General features: G+C 39.7%; 4 protein-coding genes across 7 annotated transcripts; 3 read left to right on the forward strand and 1 right to left on the reverse strand.

Moving 5' to 3' along the window:
* The first annotated feature begins 106 nt into the window (after positions 1-106).
* On the forward strand, positions 107-7,967 carry LOC129584575 (molybdenum cofactor biosynthesis protein 1-like). The gene is given in 17 exon segments (XM_055476796.1): positions 107-472; positions 591-778; positions 1,005-1,116; positions 1,324-1,491; positions 1,700-1,926; positions 2,110-2,181; positions 2,243-2,395; positions 2,558-2,668; positions 2,968-3,088; positions 3,239-3,290; positions 3,779-3,802; positions 4,140-4,629; positions 5,628-5,732; positions 5,923-6,015; positions 6,091-6,176; positions 6,967-7,006; positions 7,380-7,967. Coding segments are annotated over 16 exon segments (2,205 nt in total). The 5' UTR covers positions 107-472; positions 591-634; the 3' UTR covers positions 7,587-7,967.
* A 150-nt stretch (positions 7,968-8,117) lies between these two features.
* Positions 8,118-10,714, forward strand: LOC129584522 (adenylate kinase isoenzyme 1-like). 3 transcript variants are annotated; one of them, XR_008689900.1, is made up of 5 exons: positions 8,118-8,563; positions 8,751-8,906; positions 9,315-9,431; positions 9,926-10,120; positions 10,396-10,714. XR_008689900.1 is itself a non-coding variant. In XM_055476711.1 (5 exons), exons 1-5 carry the CDS (start codon positions 8,470-8,472, stop codon positions 10,480-10,482), a joined length of 645 nt encoding a protein of 214 aa, XP_055332686.1. In that variant the 5' UTR covers positions 8,118-8,469; the 3' UTR covers positions 10,483-10,714. The 3 variants fall into 3 exon arrangements, 1 of the variants encoding a protein (XP_055332686.1); XR_008689899.1 differs by having other exon boundaries at positions 8,751-8,780; XM_055476711.1 differs by having other exon boundaries at positions 8,751-8,902.
* Positions 10,715-11,205: 491 nt separating this feature from the next.
* On the forward strand, positions 11,206-15,896 carry LOC129584521 (beta-2 adrenergic receptor-like). Of its 2 annotated transcripts, XM_055476710.1 has the most exons (5): positions 11,206-11,515; positions 11,582-12,038; positions 14,075-14,180; positions 14,316-14,895; positions 15,289-15,896. In XM_055476710.1, exons 2-5 carry the CDS (start codon positions 11,775-11,777, stop codon positions 15,611-15,613), a joined length of 1,275 nt encoding a protein of 424 aa, XP_055332685.1. In that variant the 5' UTR covers positions 11,206-11,515; positions 11,582-11,774; the 3' UTR covers positions 15,614-15,896. The 2 variants fall into 2 exon arrangements, with proteins under 2 accessions (XP_055332685.1, XP_055332684.1); XM_055476709.1 differs by lacking the exon at positions 11,206-11,515 and having other exon boundaries at positions 11,542-12,038.
* A 498-nt stretch (positions 15,897-16,394) lies between these two features.
* On the reverse strand, positions 16,395-19,413 carry LOC129584677 (small glutamine-rich tetratricopeptide repeat-containing protein alpha-like). Its single transcript, XM_055476957.1, has 9 exons — positions 19,159-19,413; positions 18,672-18,821; positions 18,181-18,387; positions 18,014-18,113; positions 17,703-17,807; positions 17,454-17,598; positions 17,188-17,307; positions 17,080-17,117; positions 16,395-16,837 (listed from the first exon to the last, which is right to left on the reverse strand). Exons 2-9 carry the CDS (start codon positions 18,811-18,813, stop codon positions 16,537-16,539), a joined length of 1,158 nt encoding a protein of 385 aa, XP_055332932.1. The 5' UTR covers positions 18,814-18,821; positions 19,159-19,413; the 3' UTR covers positions 16,395-16,536.
* Between the last annotated feature and the right edge of the window lie 1,026 nt (positions 19,414-20,439).

The raw sequence follows: 20,439 nt of genomic DNA on the forward strand, positions 1-20,439 counted from the left end.
TCCTTAGGGGAGCTCGCGCAAATACCGGTCGCGCAGTGTGCGCATTTCTCTTGGCCAAGCAAAATCGATCAGCTGTTGTTTACATTAGATTAGTTTTCTGAGTACCTAATGCGAATCGTGGTCGTACTTGCGTACTCAACTAACTGAATGTCATATCTCGGAGCAAATTTCTCATAATGTAGCTTTCCTAACGTTAATAATTGTGAACGCTGCTGTTCTCTAATCGCGTCTGCGGAACTTTGCCGTTTAAAGATTGTACAGCATATGCATTCGCATTGTGCACAAGCACATCGGCGGCGCTTGCGTACACATGTCACCCATTTTGACGGTTTAGTTCGGAACAGGTTCTTCGCCGTTCTTGAATGTCGCCAAATGCATACGCAAATACCGGATAGCCAAGACTTCCATGCATAACGCAGCTTATCATCATATTTCTTGTTGCAGTCGACTCAAGTAGAATCTGCAGCGTAAGGTGTGCATATTGGTTCGTTTTTTGTCGTGCATAATTCATCCGCTTACTCGTGCTTGTTTGTCGATTTCATAAAGCGGTACGCAATCAGACGCAATAATTACGGCACGGCTTCTTCTAGATAACCTTTACTGGATGCAGTTTTAAGCTGCTTGGTGAATAATTATGAAGTCGTCCGGTTTACGGGCTCTAATTTCTTGCGTTCTGCGACAACCCGTTCAAGTTCGGCGATTTGCATCGGCCGCCGTGTCGCCGTTATGGGATTCTCCTGAGTACGATCCCGAAATCAGTCAAGTGGCAGAAAGACAGGTACCGTACATATGCATTTCGAAAACTGAATCTACCGGCCTAATCCGTAATTAGACATAATTTTATCTCGACTTGTAGCTATTGTCTGGCATACGTATTGCGCGCAAATGATAGCAGATTATCCAGTTGTATCGTTTTGATATTGCTTCTGAAAATTATTATTGTTCTGCCGCCTTCACCATTGCGATAACATACAAAAATTTAATGACGGCTCTGATGATATTAGGCAGTTAATAATATAAGGAATACCCCTGGGGATGCTGAATTTCTCCGGGACACATTCGGACGACAACATACCTACCTCCGCATCAGCCTCACCGAGCGATGCAATCTTCGATGTGAGTTGGTATTCGGGAGGTTTAAGTGCTTTCTACTTCCATATATAAACAAAAATTGAATGATAACACAGCAGTTGCGCAACATAAAATACATGAGAATTATTATCTAGTAATTGTTGCTTATTTTTAGTTAAATCATAAATGGTAACCATTAGTTAAGTGTTTAGTAAATCCGTTAGTTAAGTGTGTTGCTGTTGTTTTTTTCAGGTCAGTATTGCATGCCTGCCGAAGGCGTTCCTTTAACCAAAAAGGACAACCTATTAACTACAACCGAGATTCTACGATTGGCATCGGTATTCGTGTCCGGTGGGGTGAAGAAGATTCGGCTGACCGGCGGAGAGCCGCTGCTGCGAACGGATATCGTTAACATATGTGGTAAGGATTTAAATTTTCAACTTCAGATTGGCAAAATAGAACAGTTTTGCGTTTTTTTCGCACTTGTGGTAGCTATCAACAGTTGCTTTTAGTTTTTGTTTGTTATGAAGCAACATGGGCTTGTGGTCACCAACGTGTCTCGTTCTGGTTACGAGCAGTACTGACTTGGGAGTACTACGGTAGTGACACAGTAATGTTGTTGTTGTAGAGGGACTTAATGCTTTTGATGAAGTGGAGGAAGTGAACATAACGACCAATGGGATCTTATTGGCTAAGAAACTTCCAGCGCTCCACAAAGCTGGACTGCGCACAATCAATGTTAGTCTGGACACCCTTGTTCCTGCCAAGTTCGAACTCATAACACGCCGACGCGGATGGGAAAAAGTCATTGAAAGTATCGATACGGCTATTGACCATGGATATCGGCCCCTGAAGGTTTGTTTGCTTTTTTCAGTACTTCTACGCATAGTATCGACGTCTGCACTTGGCAGTACAATCAGTTGGCTGTATTTGCCGTATCTGTCCTGGACAGAGTTATTTTTCGAATCGCTTAAATTTATTCCGGAACGGTCCACGTAGGAGCGATTTTAAATAAGTGACTAAAATTACGATTTTCAGGTGAACTGCGTGGTTACGAGAGGAGTGAACGAGGACGAAATAGCAGATTTTGTGGAATGGACAAGAAATAAGGTAGACATATCAGGAGTGTGTGCGACATACTCTTGCTGAAAATGCATCGCTCATTTGATAGGCTGTGGATGTGCGTTTTATTGAATACATGCCGTTCGACGGAAATAAATGGAACGATAAAAAAATTGTGCCTTATGCCGAAATGCTGGATATTGTCAAGAGAAGGTTTCCGGAAATTGTCAGATTAACAGATAAACCGAACGACACTTCAAAGGTGAGAAAGTTTGAATGGTTATCATTTGCGATGGGAGGGTGCACTGTTGGGTATTTAATGGTAAATGCGTAGATAGAGAAAAAGAAAAATCTATCACTTCTACTTTCTTGTACATATTGCATGCTGCGTTTCACTTGTAAGTATGCGTTTACGTTACTTTAGGCATACAAAATACCTGGATACGTTGGGCAGTTCGGCTTCATAACTTCCATGACCGCAAATTTTTGTGGAACTTGCAATCGTCTGCGTCTCACAGCGGACGGAAACCTCAAAGTACGTTATCTCTCTTGGTCGCTGATTGTTTATTTAGCGCTAAACATTCATTTGTTCGATAAAGACTGCTTGATAGCTTCTACGGCCACATTTGTTAATTGAATATTACTATAAGATATGATAATTTGTTATTACGCATATTTGTCTGCCTGAAAGAAATTTCAACGTGAATACGTATGCATTATGCTGGAAAAGTGCCAGTTTTGTTTATTCGGTTATCTTTAGCTTATGGTGCAGATGCTTGTGGGCTTACTGAAAAGATTTACTTTCTCGTTCACGCAGCGCGAAATTTTTCGTAGGTGTGCTTGTTCGGAAATGCTGAGGTTTCATTGCGAGATGTTTTGCGTTCTGGCGCTAGTAATGATGAACTGAAAGAAGTGATCGGTGCGGCTGTTAAAAGAAAAAAGAAACAACATGCCGGTTAGTAATTTTTACCGTTTACCGTTCTGCAGTTTAAACGAAATAACTTACCCAGTTTTTTTAAGTAGTAGTGTTACTAGTGTCTGGTTTTAGCCTTGAGAATTGATCTAAAGCATCACATAAATATCTTAACAATAACATCTGTTGCAGGGATGCTTAACATTGCGAAACAGCCTGGGCGTCCTATGATTCTCATTGGTGGGTGAATTTTCCGGTAAGCATTTCTGTTTTACTAGTACTAGTAATACTAGTAATATAGTAAGATAGTACTAGTAATATAGTAAGATACTAGTAATACTATAATGAACAGATATTTCCATCATGCTAGTGGCAAAAGAAGCGTTGTAAAAAGAATAACTAGTGATAAAGAGTTTTAAATCTTGAATGCTTCGGATGGATTATGTTACCGTAAATGTTCCCAAATTTCATCGATACCTTAACGAGAGAAGTTTGAATTACTTGCCAAGATGCATTCAGTAAATGCGTGACGCGTAGACATGTGATTTTAATTTTGTGGAAGTTTAATTTTCCTGTTTCATAGCCACGGTTTTTGCAGCTGTTGTTATTCTATGCTGGTTATGCGAAATCAATGCTGAAAGAGAAAAACTGGTTAGCAGAACAGATCTGCCGGTTGCTGCACGGTCTTGTACAGCTGGCATTGTTTGTTTTATTTAGACGACAAAATAGAAGTGTCCGCTCTTTATTTTATCCAAAGTTTTTCGCGCCTACTTCTCACCACAGCTCTTTTATTTTAATTATACTTTCGACGAAATGGAACACGCTGCACCATTACATGACAACATCGTGCGTAACGGAGTGAATGCTTTTATGCGCAATATCATTACTGTGTCTACGCGGTTTTATAGTCTTTGAATTATTGTAGACACTTGTTCTTAGAGAAATTACATTTTTTTATTTTTCATAGAAGGTATCGTATAGTTTCATTGGAATGATTGATTATGCAAGAAAGTTTTGTTTTTGCGATTATTTCGCACGTACACTAACTGCATCCTATTTTTTGAAGGATCGGAAAATATGTTTTGCAAGCCAGTATCTCCGCAAAATGTTTGGTGTCGCGGTTTTCATACATCTCATCCCTGCTTTCCTCGAAAGTTCCCGGTGAATTCAGCCATGTCGATCCCGCATCCGGTAAAGCCAACATGGTATCGATTCGAGACAAGTCTGTAACTCATCGCCGCGCTGTTGCTGAAGCTACCATCTATCTCGGACCGGAAATCTTCCAAAAAGTCCACAACAACGACATGAAAAAAGGCGACGTCATCACCGTGGCCAAAATAGCCGGCATTACCGCAGCTAAGAAAACCAGTGATCTGATCCCGCTGTGCCATCCCATTTCGCTGGATGTGGTTCGTCTGGAGCACAGTTACCTGCCGGAAACCTCTGAACTGCGATTGGAGGCCACAGTGGAAGCCAGTTGGAAGACCGGTGTGGAGATGGAAGCGCTGACAGCCGTAACGGTTGCAGCGTTGACGGTGTACGATATGTGCAAAGCCCTGAGTCAGAAGATGATTGTCAAGAATGTCCGATTGTTGCGCAAATCCGGTGGGACACGTCCAGATTATAATAGTAGTGATTGAGACAGCTGTGTTAGATTTTTACACGTGTGCAGTATTTAAATCTGTTAGATGTAGTGCGTTATGACGTCTCTGCTTAATTTAATTTCAAAGAGAACTAATAAATGTTTGAAAGAACAGTTTGCGATCGCAGTCAGTTCAGGTAGAAGATACCAGCGTTCTTTGTGAAGATCATCAGACAATTGAATGTAAGGTAAAGGAAGCGTGTTATGCAAGTGCAAAGTACTTATTTATGTTGAAAACATTCCTCGGCAGCTGCAGAATATAAAATATTATTGGATCTCTGAATGCGCACTATATTGTACAACTGTCTTAATTTTTAAAGTCCTTCTAGTGCGTTTCCTTTTACAAATAATACAGTATCTGTAGAAGTATATACGTTGATATATTCATATTTGTGCTGGTGCGCACCATGGAACAAGTGACGTTTTCGGTAATTTGGTTGGATCGAATGTTTAACTTAATTTATGGCTGGGAGCAGGGATCCGTAATAATAATGCGATCTGGTGTTTGGGTAAAAGCTTGTTACACTGCTGTCACAATGCCTACCGAGCCGGAACAGCTTAAGCTGCACCATAGATTACATCGATTTAATTCAGGAGTGAATCGATATTGACTTTTGACACCCCTATCCAACACTTGATTACGATGAAATGATATACCTATAACAACTTTTGTAGCTGAGTGGTAAACATTTGATGGAGATGGTATGTACCAGACACGGGGACAGATAATGGTCTGGAGGTTTTGAATTAGTGGTATTACAAACGTCAGCTGTTTCATGTGATGCAGCAGTTATAGGAATCATGGTTTACTTATTGATTTCCGTGAATCCAGTGGTCAACTAAGTCGTACCACTTGGAAATTTCGGTTTTCTTGCAATCATTTGTGCAGTTTTATGTTAGAAATTCTTTTCTTAATAAGACACTATCAAAGGAAATCAGCAGTTTATGTGATTATTTTCGTTTGTTATGGACGCCATATTCAGTTACCAACCTGATCCGAACGATGATCTTTACAGCATTTTAGGATGTGACGAATTATCTACCGTAAGTTAAGCTAGCCCTTGCTATTTTTCCGACCGCATTCTCACTAACGCTGATTAACTGGTACTCGATAGCGCGATGCATTATAGCATGTGGCATCACTCATCAGTATCTCAAAATGATTACGCGATTTAGAATAAGGAATTAAAGGTAAGAGTGCACTCTATATTTTTAATCGCGGTTCGTTTTGCAGCCGGAGCAAATTCTAACGGAATACCGCATCAAAGCGGTAGAGTGTCATCCGGACAAGAACATTGGCGATTCCTCAGCAGCGGAACGGTTTCAGGTCAGCTTTTGCGACTTGAAATCTTATTACAGGCATTAACTGTAAATTTGTGAAAATCTGGACATTGTTATGCAGAATCTGCAGCGTGCCAAAGACATCCTGTCGGATGAAAAACAACGCAGTGATTACGATTTGTGGCGCCGAAGCGGCATCCAAGTGTCGTAAGTCACCATTGAGCTACTCTGTACATTATTCGCAATTTCACAAGTACGGGTCTATACGAGCATCATAATTATTTTACAATGTTAGAATGGGGTGCTGCAAGACCGGTACAGTGGAACTTCTCTATAACATACACCCTCCGTTCCAGGCTTTCTGAATGTTACAGAGAGGTGTATGTTATACAGGAGCACTACCCCCAGGGGCACTGCCTTCAAGGGCTCAGGGGCGTAGCCGCCGAGGGTTTTACTTGAACCAAAAAATTAACAAAATAGCAGAGTGTGGATATATTCGGTCTGAATGTTGGTTTTGCTGCCCTTATGTATGCCTGTAGTTGGAAGATCCGGTACAGAACGGATTACAAATAGAAGCCGGAACTTTGTTTTAGAGTCTCCGAAATGTTTTTTTTTACCAGCCTAGCCAACTGTATGTTATGCTGGGGTTGAATAAGCTGGTAAAACTGTTACCGGTTCCATAAAAGGTGTATGTTATGGCTGTAAAGGGGTGAATGTTATATAGAGAACTGCCCTTGTGTTAAAGTCTACCGGATGGTTTGGTTCCCAGCCTCATGTATGCAGTAAAGGGGTGAATGTTATATGAAGGTGAATGTTAAGAGGAGTTTCACTGTAATATATTTTTTTCTAACGATAACAACGAAAAAACGACAACCGATATCAGCTGTGTGTTGCTGAAAACTGATTTGACTTTGCTGAAAACTGTATGATCTGCATAAATGAGCATGAGAACAATTTCGATATGAAAATTTAATCACTTAACGGTTTTTCCCATCAGATACGATGAGTGGGTTGCACGACGGGAGAGTTTGAAACCGGTAAGACCTGTATAACTAAGTATTATTTTTTTGAAAAACGGCTTCACTGTAACATTGCAAGAATTAAAATGTACAGTAAAGGCTGGTACACTGGCATATAAGTCCTGTATTGATTAAAATTTATGCGTTATTGATTATTTTCATATGCCAATCACGTATGGAAACAAGTTAGTTTTTCCCACACTCTGTGATTTGCATAGTGAAGTTAAAGGGTCTGCACTTCCCGGGAAAAGTTCGCAATATCCCGTACATGTTAAATCGACTATGATTGTCGTCATACAATGATTAATGTAAACGAAATGGCGAATTAATGTGGGTAAAATATTATGTCCTGCACTGTACGGAACGTGCGCAATCCATTTAATTTTTGCAGTCGATGCACTGGTACGTTCGTACAAAGAAGGAGCCCATGATCGATGCGCCGCCTGCGAGTTCCGGCGCGACTAGTTCCGGCGAGGGAAACGCTAATCCATCTCCCACCGGTACAGCGGCGGCCACTGAGCCGTACTTGCCTAGAGTGATCTGGAACAGCGAACGAGGATCTGATACAGTGCGGAAGTTTCGCAACTATGAAATATGATCGGTGATACGTATATTGTCGTGTACATGTACAATATATTGTCCAGATAATAATATGTTTTTATATTATGTACTCTTTAATCGTACAGTGTGTTTTGCTGTTTGCAGTTGTATTTAAGGGAATAAACGTTTTTCACTCCAGAATTTGTGTATGATTCGACATACTTAACATTTTTTTGTTGCTTGTGTAGTGTCCAGTATCTTTATACGGAGTATGTATTTTTACAAAAACTTTTCCTTTCGCCATTTTTGTTTTGCGCGCAGTACACTGTCATAATGCAGTGTACAGCAGTACGTTAACCTTTCCCTCTGATTTTGTTTGATTAGTAGGGTACTTATCGTTACTGTAAGTATTTTCTGTTTCTAATAAAAGCCGTAGCCGATCTGAAATCCGTCCGTATATTGAAAATTCGTCTACAGTACGTACGCACTGGTTTCCATGGTTGTCCACAAAAAATGAACACAAATTAATGTCATGATCATTTTAAAACATCATTCACCTTGGCCTTGCTCAACGCACGATGATACGAGTAAGCAGAAGCCATAGAAAACTGCTAATTTTGTACCTACGGTCCTACGGAGTGTATGCACTGCAGTGTTTCATTCTTAACAAGTTCTTATATTTTATAACTGCGTAATTGTTAACCCAAGCTAATAAAAATTTTCGTATAACCATTACTGACGTAGAGCTCCTGCAATAATTGCAAATTTGCTGATACTTGCTAGTTGCTTCATCATGTCATTGTCAGCTGTGTTATTCCAAAATTTACATTTAATTACGTTTTTATGTATTACGGGTAGCTTTATTTGTTGAAAACCACATTTTTTAATGACTGCCGCACTGATTATAAGCTGTAGCTGTGATTATCTGTTCAGCTGTGACGATGTCCACTACCGCCTCCGTTGTCATCCCACAAAACAAGATGCATAAGAAATTTAAGCCAAATTTTTCTCATCTTCCAACGATTATACTCTTAGGTACTGGTTCTGTTAGTAGAATCTTTGGCCGCGCTCTGTAGTAATTTAAATGGTGCAAGGTTATTTGAACAAATATAGAAGGATTTAAGGGACCGTCACACGAACGTTTAATTTCCTTCATGAGCCAAGACAAATCGCGATATAAAATTATTAGTAGCGAGGCTGTCTTTTTATATTATTATTGCAGGACTCCCTGGAAGCGGAAAGCGAATGTTAGGTAACAGATTAAGACAGCTAAAAGATTATTCGTATATCAGTGTCGGGCAAATATTACGCGAACACAAAATAGAACATCCAAGCATTATGGGATATGCCACCGCTCCAGAATTAGCGCCAAAAGTAGGTGAGATGCTTTGAGATGGAGATACAACAACGCACCAGTAGTTTCGTTCCATTTTTAAAAGTCGAGGATTTTTTATGGGTAACTGTGTTCGCCGTGAAAGAGGTAATAATATTGTAAAACGGGAGAAATTAACTAACATAAACCATGAAATTGATTAGAATATACCGTACAGGAAGTATTGGTAAGGATAATAGGAAGATACCGGTAATACTCCGAGCCTAAAAATTTCAAAAAATTAAGCGTTGCAAAATACTATCAGAATACGGGAATAAAATAAGATGAAACGGAATGATTAACGTTAAGATTCATAAATTTATGACCAAATTTAAATTATACGATACCATGTACAGTAATTCTGTAACTTTTTAAAAAACATTTGTACATATTCATCTAACTGTGACTTTACAGGATGTGGTAACGGATATTATAAAACACGAAATGACCGCCCGAGCTTCCAAAAATCGCGAATATTTGTTGCAAGGCTTCCCAATAAGTACTGACCAATATGTGTGGTTCGAGAAACAGGTAGGAACTGTGGATTGCTGAAATATTGTAGAAGTACCTATATTATACCAATACAAGCACTTAAAAAACACAGATAATGATATACAAGTTACTTGTGAGGCGACTTTTGCGCCTACGCCAATACTGTAAATGTATTTACATAACTATATGTACAACGGCATCACTGCACAGCTCGTATTTCTTGCTCCATAGCGCAGTATAACGTTCACCATATTTAGAAAAGTTTTTAAAAATAAAAAATTTATTTACAAACGCTAGAATGTGTCAGAATAATTTTTTATTTACTTCTGCTTATAATTCGAGGCACGGACATATTGCTGCCGTTCAGCAGCATGGATCACGTTAGTGACAACAGCTTACAACGTAGTAATATCTATGAATAATTAGCACCAAATTATTAACGTGGTTATTCACGAATACCGACTCCCAAAATAATGGAGCTACTTAGCAGATCTATCTTAAATGTGGTAAGACTCGGTTTCGTAAATTGGCAGTTGGGTGGAAGTGTTCACTTAGCCATACTCCTGGACATTCCTGTTCAGTGCGCCATTGAACGAACTGCCCGGAGGAAATTATGTGGTTCGCGGTGGGATGACAACTTTAATGTGGCACTGGAGCGGATAAAGATTTTTGAGCGCTTAACTGAACCTTTGTTGGAGCATTTAGATACGACCGGCAAACTACTCAGAGTAAGATTAAAAAGAACGGAAAGGCTCTGTATGACAAAAAAACGCCTGTAAGCAGTCTCTGAATGCAGACAATGAGCGGATACTGTACTGTAGATTTAGCAGATTCAACTGCAAATGTTAACCATTATTGCGTCTTTATAAGACACTTTACCCGAGAATCGCCTACTGATAAATTTCGTTGTAATATTATTTGGTTTAATGCGTAACTCAGGCTCTGGTTTGCTTTCTACTAGAACTGAATGCTGACACTTTACTGATAAGAACTTTTATTATAGATATGTGGCATGCGGGATCCGCAAGACATTTGTGACGAAGTCCTCCACAAAGTTATCAAAAGCTTACAAACCTTTGCAAGGAAATGACCGCTTACTCTGGAATAATATTCCGTACATATGAAATTGCCTTGCTAGACTGCTAAAATTCAGTGACCTTCTACTCTAGGGGAACGGATTTACTCATTTTGTTGTGCTACATGTTATAGCGCTTTTATCATAATTATGATCTAATTAATTAAGGCAGTGGATTACAAATGGCTACAGTATGGCTGTTAGTACTGTACTAATCAATTTACATATATAAATATTTAAAAACCAACGGTGTGCACGTATGTACCATTACCCACAGATTTGTGTTTCAACTTTAGAAAGCTCGATAGCAGTACAATTAGAACAAATAATTTAATCGTGTTTTATTCATCTTATATTTTCCTCGCACAGGTAATATCAAACATCAAGAAGAAAACTTGTGAGTACCTTGGTAGCGATTGCTTGGAATATTTTTTAATGTTTGCGCTGACACCATTAAAAGCTCAATTAACGCGAAACCTTTTCGAAAATTACTATGACAAGTTGGGTATCTTTTCAATGAAGTTTCTGCTAAAGTGCAATTAACTTTGATAATAGTAAAGTTTAAATTGTTCATAATTGTCAGTGCATTAGGCGAACAACTGTCTTTCATTGTTCTTTAACATGTCTATCTGTCACAAAAAGCACCGGCTGGTCTTCTACCGGAAGCCAAGGCACTATTACAGCTAGAACTACCGTACTACGATTTCTTCGCTAATGCGCGTCTGCCCATCACGACGATTAAGCCACATTGTTAGATTCTGCTGGGATTTCATGTTTAAAAACATTTTTATATGTTCAGGTTAGTTATGTTTTTTATTATACAAACAACTGAAAAGCCTCTCAAAAGGCCCCACTGTTAGCAAGTGCAGAATTAGAAATTTTATGAGTATGTTCAGCTGTTTATCGAACAAATACCCCTTATCCAAACGGAAGGTTATTAATAATTTACATCAAAACCCGAAATCGAGTTCCAACAATAACAGCCAAAGGTGGGCGTCACCCATCGATACATACGACGGGAGATATGCTGGCAAAAATGCCGTCAACGGTACACTACTGCATATTATCGTTTAACCACAACTCTCCAGAAATCATTGCCGGTTTTCAATTTCAGGGATCGCTGGCGTTGAGTAGTCATCGTACGCACTATACAGCTTGTGCATCATGTATCGGCAAGCGGTGCAATTAAAATCAATCACTGAATCTTCCGATTTGGAATCTGAGAATTTCTGTCAAGTACTACTCAATTTATACACCATTTGCCAGCTTGTTAACTCATGGCTGTCTGAGTTGTTTCGTCCAAGGAAATGAAGAACAATTCGTCGGACATTTATTCTTTACCCAGTATAACTTTAACAAGTACCGCCATTCCGGAACATTTGGATGAGGAAATTACTATCGCTTCCTATCCGGTGCTTCAAATAATACTGGGCACTATATATTTTATTATAATATTTCTAGCATTGTTCGGCAATGCCACTGTGATTACGGCGGTAACCATTATTCAGGAGAGAAAAAGTCCGACGCACTGGTTATTAGTGTCACTAGCATGTGCGGATTTAACTGTCACGGTAAGTGAAACCGTAATCGTACTGCGTACATATGCAGATACAAAGTACTTTCATAAATGCAGCATCATAAATTAAAAGAAAATATAGTCTCTTACATGTGCTTCAATCAATTTTGGACATTAAATTTACATATGCAAATATATGCAACAAACGTAACCCATGCGGAAGTATAAAAATAAAACAGTAAATATATAGCGTACTTGGCATTTAAGTCACGTGGTTGACCAAGTCTATACTTGATGTCTTTGTAAAAGTTGTTTAGCTTAATTCGACGCTTGTGGTATAGAAATTTTGTTGATGCCGCATATTCGTTACAACAGACTTTTATTAACCGGCTGCATTCGATAGAAACTAACAAGTTTGCCAGGAAAAATACAAGCATATATAAAAAATCTTCCAGGGTGGCATCTTCAGTATTGCAGCTACAGAGTACTTCAGTACATAGAACATTATTCAAGCTCATTTCTTGCAGCTTTCAAGGTATACTGAATTAGTACGGTAATTAGCGCTCATTAAATGATATACTTCTACAAATGTGACAAGAGCTTTTGTTGCTTCACAGCTTTACTTGAGTATGTTGAAAACACTCAAGAACGAGTGGAAAAAGTATATAAAAATCAGCCTAGTGAAAAGTTAACTGGAAAATATAGAATACATACATAGCGTCGATCAGAAGAGATGAGTGTGTGATTCTGGCTACAAGCTGCACAGTTTTTCTTTGAGAAGGTTGCAAGAAAACTTTTGATGAGCTCTACCGGAAAAGCATTGAAATGTATGACATGAATGTCACAAGCAATTATTAATCGGCAATTTTAACTGCTCACAAATGTCGGCAACACTCTGCGGTTTCAAAAATTGCGTGCGGGGAATGCATCATGTACTAATGTTGTGTATTATGTAAGACCATTTGCGCGTTTATGAAAGGAGTATATTACAGTAAGAGTGAATTAAATATTGTAGCATTTTTTGTATACCAAAGCAAATTTTTGCAGCCGGGCTTCTATTAGCGGATATATAACCGTAATATCAAAATTAAAATTTAATGGAAATCGCTTCTCACAGTAGGTAACGGACTAAATCGACGAATGTATTGGGTCATAAGAAGAAGAAATGCATTTGAAGAGGGATCAATATATCCGAATATGGATTGCACTTGTTATATGAAGAACCGCTGTGGCGCACTGCATGGTCCGGGCAGCGGCAGGAGATGTTTTTTCCCTTTATTCACCCGCTTCCTCTCGTAACCACTTTGGGTTCACGTGCTGCTTTGGACCGTTAAGTAAACTGGAGTGTACATAAGCAAATCTTATGAATAAGTCCGCAAGTCAGGATAATTGGCAGGCCTCCGCCATTCCATCTGAATATGTCTTACTTAACTATACAGCCGGCATATAAAGAGACTGTAAACATAGATCATCAAGAGGATGGCTTTTTGCACGGCGACAACGTTCAGCCGGAATGTCTAAATCATCAAAATATTATGGCGATATTTTAATCTCACGACGAGAACAGCTTTTACCGTGCTGAAGGCACACAGGGTCTGACAAAATGTAGGCCTCTGACTGCGCAAATTAGATGCGCACTGTTAGTGCTTAATATAACGCATGACGTTCATGAATCCTTCTTAAAAAGTAAAAAAAAACCAAAAAATAATGTTGCCGAAATTTTTTGGATTAGAAGACGTGTTTCCTGTATATCCATGTATTCCAAATCCAACGTATTAAGCGATATCTGTGTAATAAGCTATATACCTTATGCCTAACTAAGGTATTGGATTGCTTAAAAGAATACGAAGCAGAAACGTAGCTAAATTAGTATGTAATCAAAGCATAGTGGCTGTGGAAGCCTTTGCCTGATCCCTAAATCACGAAGTTATGGAAAGAAATATTTAATATGGCCATCAATGATTTCCGGGGAAATAGACCAGCTTTATTCAGCATACACTGAAAGGGAAGCCCATAAGACATTAATGCATACACTGCGTGTCAGGGTCGGCATACAGCTGCACTAATAAAATAATTTATTTCATGTTGCAGGTCTTAGTGATGCCCTTTGCCCTAACATATGACGTTCTTGGTAATTGGCAATATGGGAGTACATTCTGCCGATTCTGGATGAGCTGGGATGTAATGTGCTGCACTGGTAAGCTGCGATTGCGGAGTGGCGTGATCGTCCATGGAAGATTATTTACTTACTTCTTACATGTGTATTTTAAAATAGATAATCATCGATTGTTGATGTACAGATATATTATGCATTATGTCTGTATGTTAACAGCCAGCCTGCAGCATTTATGCGCCATCGCCTGGGATCGTTATGTGGCCGTTACCGATCCATTCGACTATCCGCACCGTATCAATCTCCGCAAGGTCATCATCATTATCCTACTGATTTGGCTTAACAGTGCTCTTCTCTCGTTTTTTCCCATCTTCACCGGTTTGTCATCGAAAGCAACGGATAATGCGGAGTTTTCGGCTGACAGTCTGCAGTGTTTTCTCAGCACTAATCCCGTTTACGCCGTGATATCCGCGACGATATCACTATATCTTCCGTTTGGCATTATGTTATTTTGTTACATCCGTATATTCAGTATTGTCTGGGAGAAGATTAAGGTGACGGGTGAACATAGCCGGCGACCGGCATCGCATATTGAACTGAGTGACGGCGATGATGCGGTATCACTTCGGACATCCGCTGCATCGGGCCCTTCGCTAAAGGATCTGAAGGCGACAAAAACATTGGGAATACTGTTTGGTGTACTATTCTTCTGCTGGTTGCCGTTTTTCATCTGCTACTGGATTAATGCTTTTACCACAACATTGCTCATACCCCAGCCTATACATTCGATGATTACATGGTACGGTATAACCGATGATTTATTAGTGGGCATTAAAAGTCATTCAACTAGCGCAATTCACGAAATTTACATATGGACTATATACTGCCCTATTTTCAGTTATTATGTTACTTGTGTTCGCCAACTTTTTCACCTTTTTTAAAAATCGTGGCATAAAGGGTGAACGTAACTGTGGTGGTTCATATTTTTATTCATAATCGCATTACAAGGGTTTTGTTAGTTATCAAATTATTTTTGTAGTAGTTTTCTTTCGTTCAGGAACAGATTAATAGGGTGGTGACAGGTATTACAGGAAAAAGTTCACGTTACTGATTTTTAATCCAATGGTACAGAAATCCTTGGCATGCAAAGCAAGTACACATTCACCACGCAAATCCGTTTATGTTTTTCCAGGTTGGGATATTTTAATTCTACCATGAATCCTATAATCTACTCGTGGAACCCTGTTTTTCGTGCGGATTATAAGCAGCTATTCCTTTACATCTTAAGCTTATGTAAGGAACGAAATGAAGCGGAAGAAATGTTAAGATTACATGATTTAGATAGTAATGGAAGAGCGCACTTGATGTCGGCATGCTCCACTGACGGCCAAACGCAAGTCTTGACCCAGGAAGATATCGATGAGCTAGAGAAAATCTTCTGGCCTGTCAAGAAGCCGCTACTGGATCGCACTACCACGGCACCAGTACGCAACCATGGTAGTATTGAATCAGTGTAGAGTTCTCTATCAAATTTCATAAAGAAGTCTGTTTGCTGGAATATGACTCTTATATGAGTACATACACTTCTATGGAGAAATAAAACTGTCTTCGGATATTGCGGAAAACTGAAAGCAAAAAGCGGCAGTTAATTATGCACTCGTAAAACACTAACAATAAACTGGACACCTTAACAACTGATTTATTTTGTGTAATGCGATGTGATGTCGAGGAAGATGCGAAATAATTGGTTCATAAACAAAGGGATTTTTTAATAAAGTTGACTGGCAATGAGGTTGCTAAATCAACTGTAATTTCTGTGATGTAACGAAGGGAGTAACGGCGTCATAAATAAATTAAAGGAACTGTAAACAATCTTATGTGCGGCATTTCTAATGACGAGCTTGTCGGGCTTAACGGAAACGGGTGCATTTCCTTTCAAAACTAATGAATTAAGCGTCGGTTGGCAAACCAAATGAAACCCTGTCACTCACGAACGTAAATAGCAACAAAGCAGATAAAGACGTGTCGCCCAGAAAATTCCCATGTTTTGCTAAAATCTGATCAGGGGCTTTGGGATAATTAACTCGCGCCACGACAATGCCCGGCAAATTCACAGAGCCACCAGCGTAGCCAGTCGACTGATGATTTCATATTAACAAAATGTTCCCGCCATTCCCCGGGGATTTGCAGACCAACGCTCTTACACGATCTGCGCAGCACTTCAACGATCTTCCATTAGACAAATCACAATTTACGAGTTCCGTTCCCGTGTGATGATACTCAGGGCGCTATCCTGACCCGTGATTGCTGTTTATTCGATTCAATGCACAAAAACCACTTAATTCCGTCTACAACCCTTGGCCAATATTGGAAAGTTAAGACAAAAAATGTGTATACGCCATGCCACTTGTTTCTGGTAACAAAACGAACTAATCCTTACTTAAGAGAAATAACTGGGATTTCCGCCAGCACCGCTGCCCGGACCTTTGTCATTTTTATCTTTATCTTCGGGTTTAGGCTGCGAACCCGGCTGGCTATCCGGTGGCTGTTGTCCGCCGAAGAGTCCGCGCATTTGTTCCGCGATTTGCTCCGGCGTCATATTGCCCATCCCCGGCATCCCTCCACGGAGAAGTTCCGCCATGTCCGGCATACCGGGTGGCATTCCTGGAGGTGCTGCTCCGCCAGGCGCGCCGCCTGCACCCGCCATCTGGTTCATGAACATGTTGGAGAACTGACCCACCCTAGAAAAAACCAAATTTCAGTACCAAAATACAAGAAGTTTCACTACGTCTTTCATAAAGCTGTGCCAATATTGCTCCCGTTAACCACGCAGGTTCAATATGCACAATATTTATAAAGCTTTAAAATATAACACCTCGGTGTTTGCTGAGCACCGAAGATCTATCTCAGAAAGTGGAGGGTTCTATTTCATTTTTTTTCAACAACAACAAAACTGATGCAAACTAGTTTTTGTCTATCGTACATTTGTTGGACTTGTGGGTTTTGCATCATTTGCATCATCTGTAAGCAAAGACATGCAAATTAATTAGTGAGATCATTCATAAAATATCGAAACTACAGTAGTAGCTACCGTTTGTTGAAATTCCTGATTCTGCAGCATGTCAAATATTCCACCTCCACCCATTCCACCTGGCATTCCCGGCATCCCTGGTATATTAGGGAAACCTCCCGGCATGCCGCCAGGCATTCCCTACAAACGCAAATGCAAATTTAACCAAACTGTCAATGAAAGATGTACAAGCAAACTAATAGTGTGGCAGATGATCAAATCGAGTAAATCCCCACAACTATCAAATACGAAGAAAGAAGAGCTACAAGATAGTTGTTGTAACTTACAGCGTTGGCTCCGCTAGCTGCGTTAATGGCATCTTCGACCAGTTTCAGATTATTCTTGTACAGCTGATTTTCGGGATCCAAACTGACAGCCTTATCCAGAGCATCCTTGGCTTCCTTCAGCAGTCCCAACCCATGCAAGGCCAAACTATAAAAACAAAATCTAACAGACTAAAAAACATCTACCTTATTAGCTAACAGTAAACACTGGTAAAATAATAACGTTGCCTCAATACGGTCATAGTGTCATACCCATAGCGTCCGTATGCCTTTGCATAGTTGCCGTCAAATGCAATGGCAATTTCGCAATCCTTAGCAGCCAAATCATGCTGATTCTTTTTGCTAAAAGCTGCGGCTCTGTAACCGTGATAAAAGAAATTTATTAAGATGATTGTGCACGATTGAAATGCCACAGCTGAGTAAAATTAACATATCCGACTAACAATTAACACATAATACTGTATGTACGGCAATAAAAAAAAATGAACGAAATGCAGCGCATAAATAGCAAAGTAAAACCGAATACTTTTTCAAATGCATGATTTAAACAAAATTTCAAATACCTGTTACAGTACAGAATCGGATTTGTGGGATCCAAAATGACCGCTTCTGTATAAGCCTGTAGCGCCTCGTCGACCTGGCCGTTCTTCATAAAGTCATTACCTACACAACGATAACATTCGAACCTGCTGTGTGTTCCTTCTCGCCCCACAACAACACTACTGTTTACCTTTATTTTTAAACTCTTCCGCTCTGCTCTTATCCTCGGCGGATGCAGTCGGCGTGCGTTTCAGTTCGTATTCCAACACTGTTTTGGGATCAGCCGGCACTGCGTCGGGATGAGAAGCGAAGATATCCATCAAAGAGACATTCGTCTTCAACACTTCCAATCGTTCCTCCGTCAGATCAAAAGCTTGGGACAAGCACTGACGAGCAACTACGAAGTGCAAAAAGGTATGCTTAGTTAATAGATACACTATAGTTATACACATGCAAAAGGAATAAAATAAATACATCATAAAAGATAGTACATAAAATAACATAATAAAACATCTTATTTTGAAATGGACACTGTGGTTTACCAGAGCAGAAAATACTTACGTTAACAGCTGCACATTTGAGATTCGCAAGCGAAGAGTGTGCCATCAAGGCAAACGAATGAAAAAGATCTCAATTATGAACGCCAATATAAGCGACTGTATCACTACATCCGAAACTAACCTTCCATGCTCTCCTTGGCAGCACTGGTAATGCCTGGTTTCTGGGATTTGTCTTTCAAATAGTGCAGGAACGCGGCCACCATGCGGCGCTCCGTAATGGCCTCCAAGGCCAGTGGGTCTTTGGGCTCGCCTGTGGATTCCATTGTGTTCTCTGCACAGAAACCAGGCTTCAGATATACGTACACATCGCTCAACATTACTGTTAAACCCACGACGAGAGGGATATTCTTTCGAAAATATTTTCAGATTTCGAAACAGCGCTAACAATAACCAATCAACAAATTATGATCAGTACACTGAGTACAGATTCGTACACGTTTTCAGATTTCGTGTAAGCGATAAGTCCTTAAAAGCCTTGGCCAAATACCACCAACAAAAAACAGTAAAGGAAAGCGCAGTGCGAAGTTAACACGATAAAGCCACAAGGATAAGCCAACTAAATCCGAAAGAGTATAAAGACTCTCTCTTTTTGCTTACTGATGACTTACAATACTGTTCCCAAACTCTGGGGTTAGCTTTCCTATGAATTTCTTCCGCTAGACTATCCTTCAAGGCTGACAACAGTCTTCGTATCGTAAATACGACTAGAATCGCAATGGATCACAAGCACGAAGTAAAACTCGCGCTAGTGAACTTGGTAGAAACGGGTCCTTAAAATTGTTTGAGAAGGAAGTTCTGTCGGAGAATGTGGCGTTTAAAACTTTTAATTTGCAGAGTTTTACAGGAAAAAAACTGAAAACTAATTCTGCCATGTAATGAACAGCCGAGTCAGCACAGTTTTCAATGCGTGAGTCCATATTGAGTTAACCCCCACGTTGTGAAGTTACGTGATTGACACGCAGAACGGTTTCGATGCGGTCTTTTGTACGAAAATAAAATTCATACAGAAAAGTAATTTTCCCGACTTTTGGGTTAGAAACCGTTAAACAGAGTGCACATTGCACTGTCTGTAAGATTCTAAAATCTTATTATGCCTAGTGCTGCAGAGCCGGTAGAAACGAATTACCGGTATATTTCGTATATATGTATAGAATAGCTTAGATTTGTTTCCGCGTTCTGATACCCCACCGGAAGTTGCACGGCTCGCGTTCGAAATCATATAATTATTTTGTGAACTGCAAAATAACCGAAGCGCAAGTACAATATTTTAATATCTGTAATTATGAAAATATGTTGGGAAAACAGAAACTGAATGATACATATATATGATTGCGAGTTTCTATGCACTATATGGAGCATGATATACGAGTATGGATGACTCCGACAATGCCCCAGCAGTCAGCAGCAGTTATTTGGATTGCATCGCTAGTTTTAAAAATATTTAGATTTAGTAACGGAAGGATTTCAGGTGGTTGAGTTTGATTCAATCTGTAAGTATTCACTAACTTATAAGTATTTAGAATTTACTCAGCAATCGCCAATCGGGTGCGGCATTTCGACGGATGTTACTCTTATAAAACAAGCGCAGACATTCGAAATAAATTTCGTTTGCAGTTTTCACTTGCCTGTAGTGCCACCGGAGTTCTACCCGGGGCGCCCAGAACTGGTTCGAGATCTTTTGTTAGCTATAGTTAGAATTTGTTTGTTCGGAGAATTTCAGTTTGTCAAGGATCGGAAAACAGAAACTGAATGATACATATATATGATTGCGAGTTTCTATGCACTATATGGAGCATGATATACGAGGATGTCAGTAGCAGTTATTTGGATTGCATCGCTAGTTTTAAAATATTTAGATTTAGTAACGGAAGGATTTCAGGTGGTTGAGT

The sequence above is a fragment of the Paramacrobiotus metropolitanus genome, unplaced genomic scaffold, assembly GCF_019649055.1.
Source record: "Paramacrobiotus metropolitanus isolate TYO unplaced genomic scaffold, Prichtersi_v1.0 Parri_scaffold0000014, whole genome shotgun sequence".
Classification (NCBI taxonomy): domain Eukaryota; kingdom Metazoa; phylum Tardigrada; class Eutardigrada; order Parachela; family Macrobiotidae; genus Paramacrobiotus; species Paramacrobiotus metropolitanus.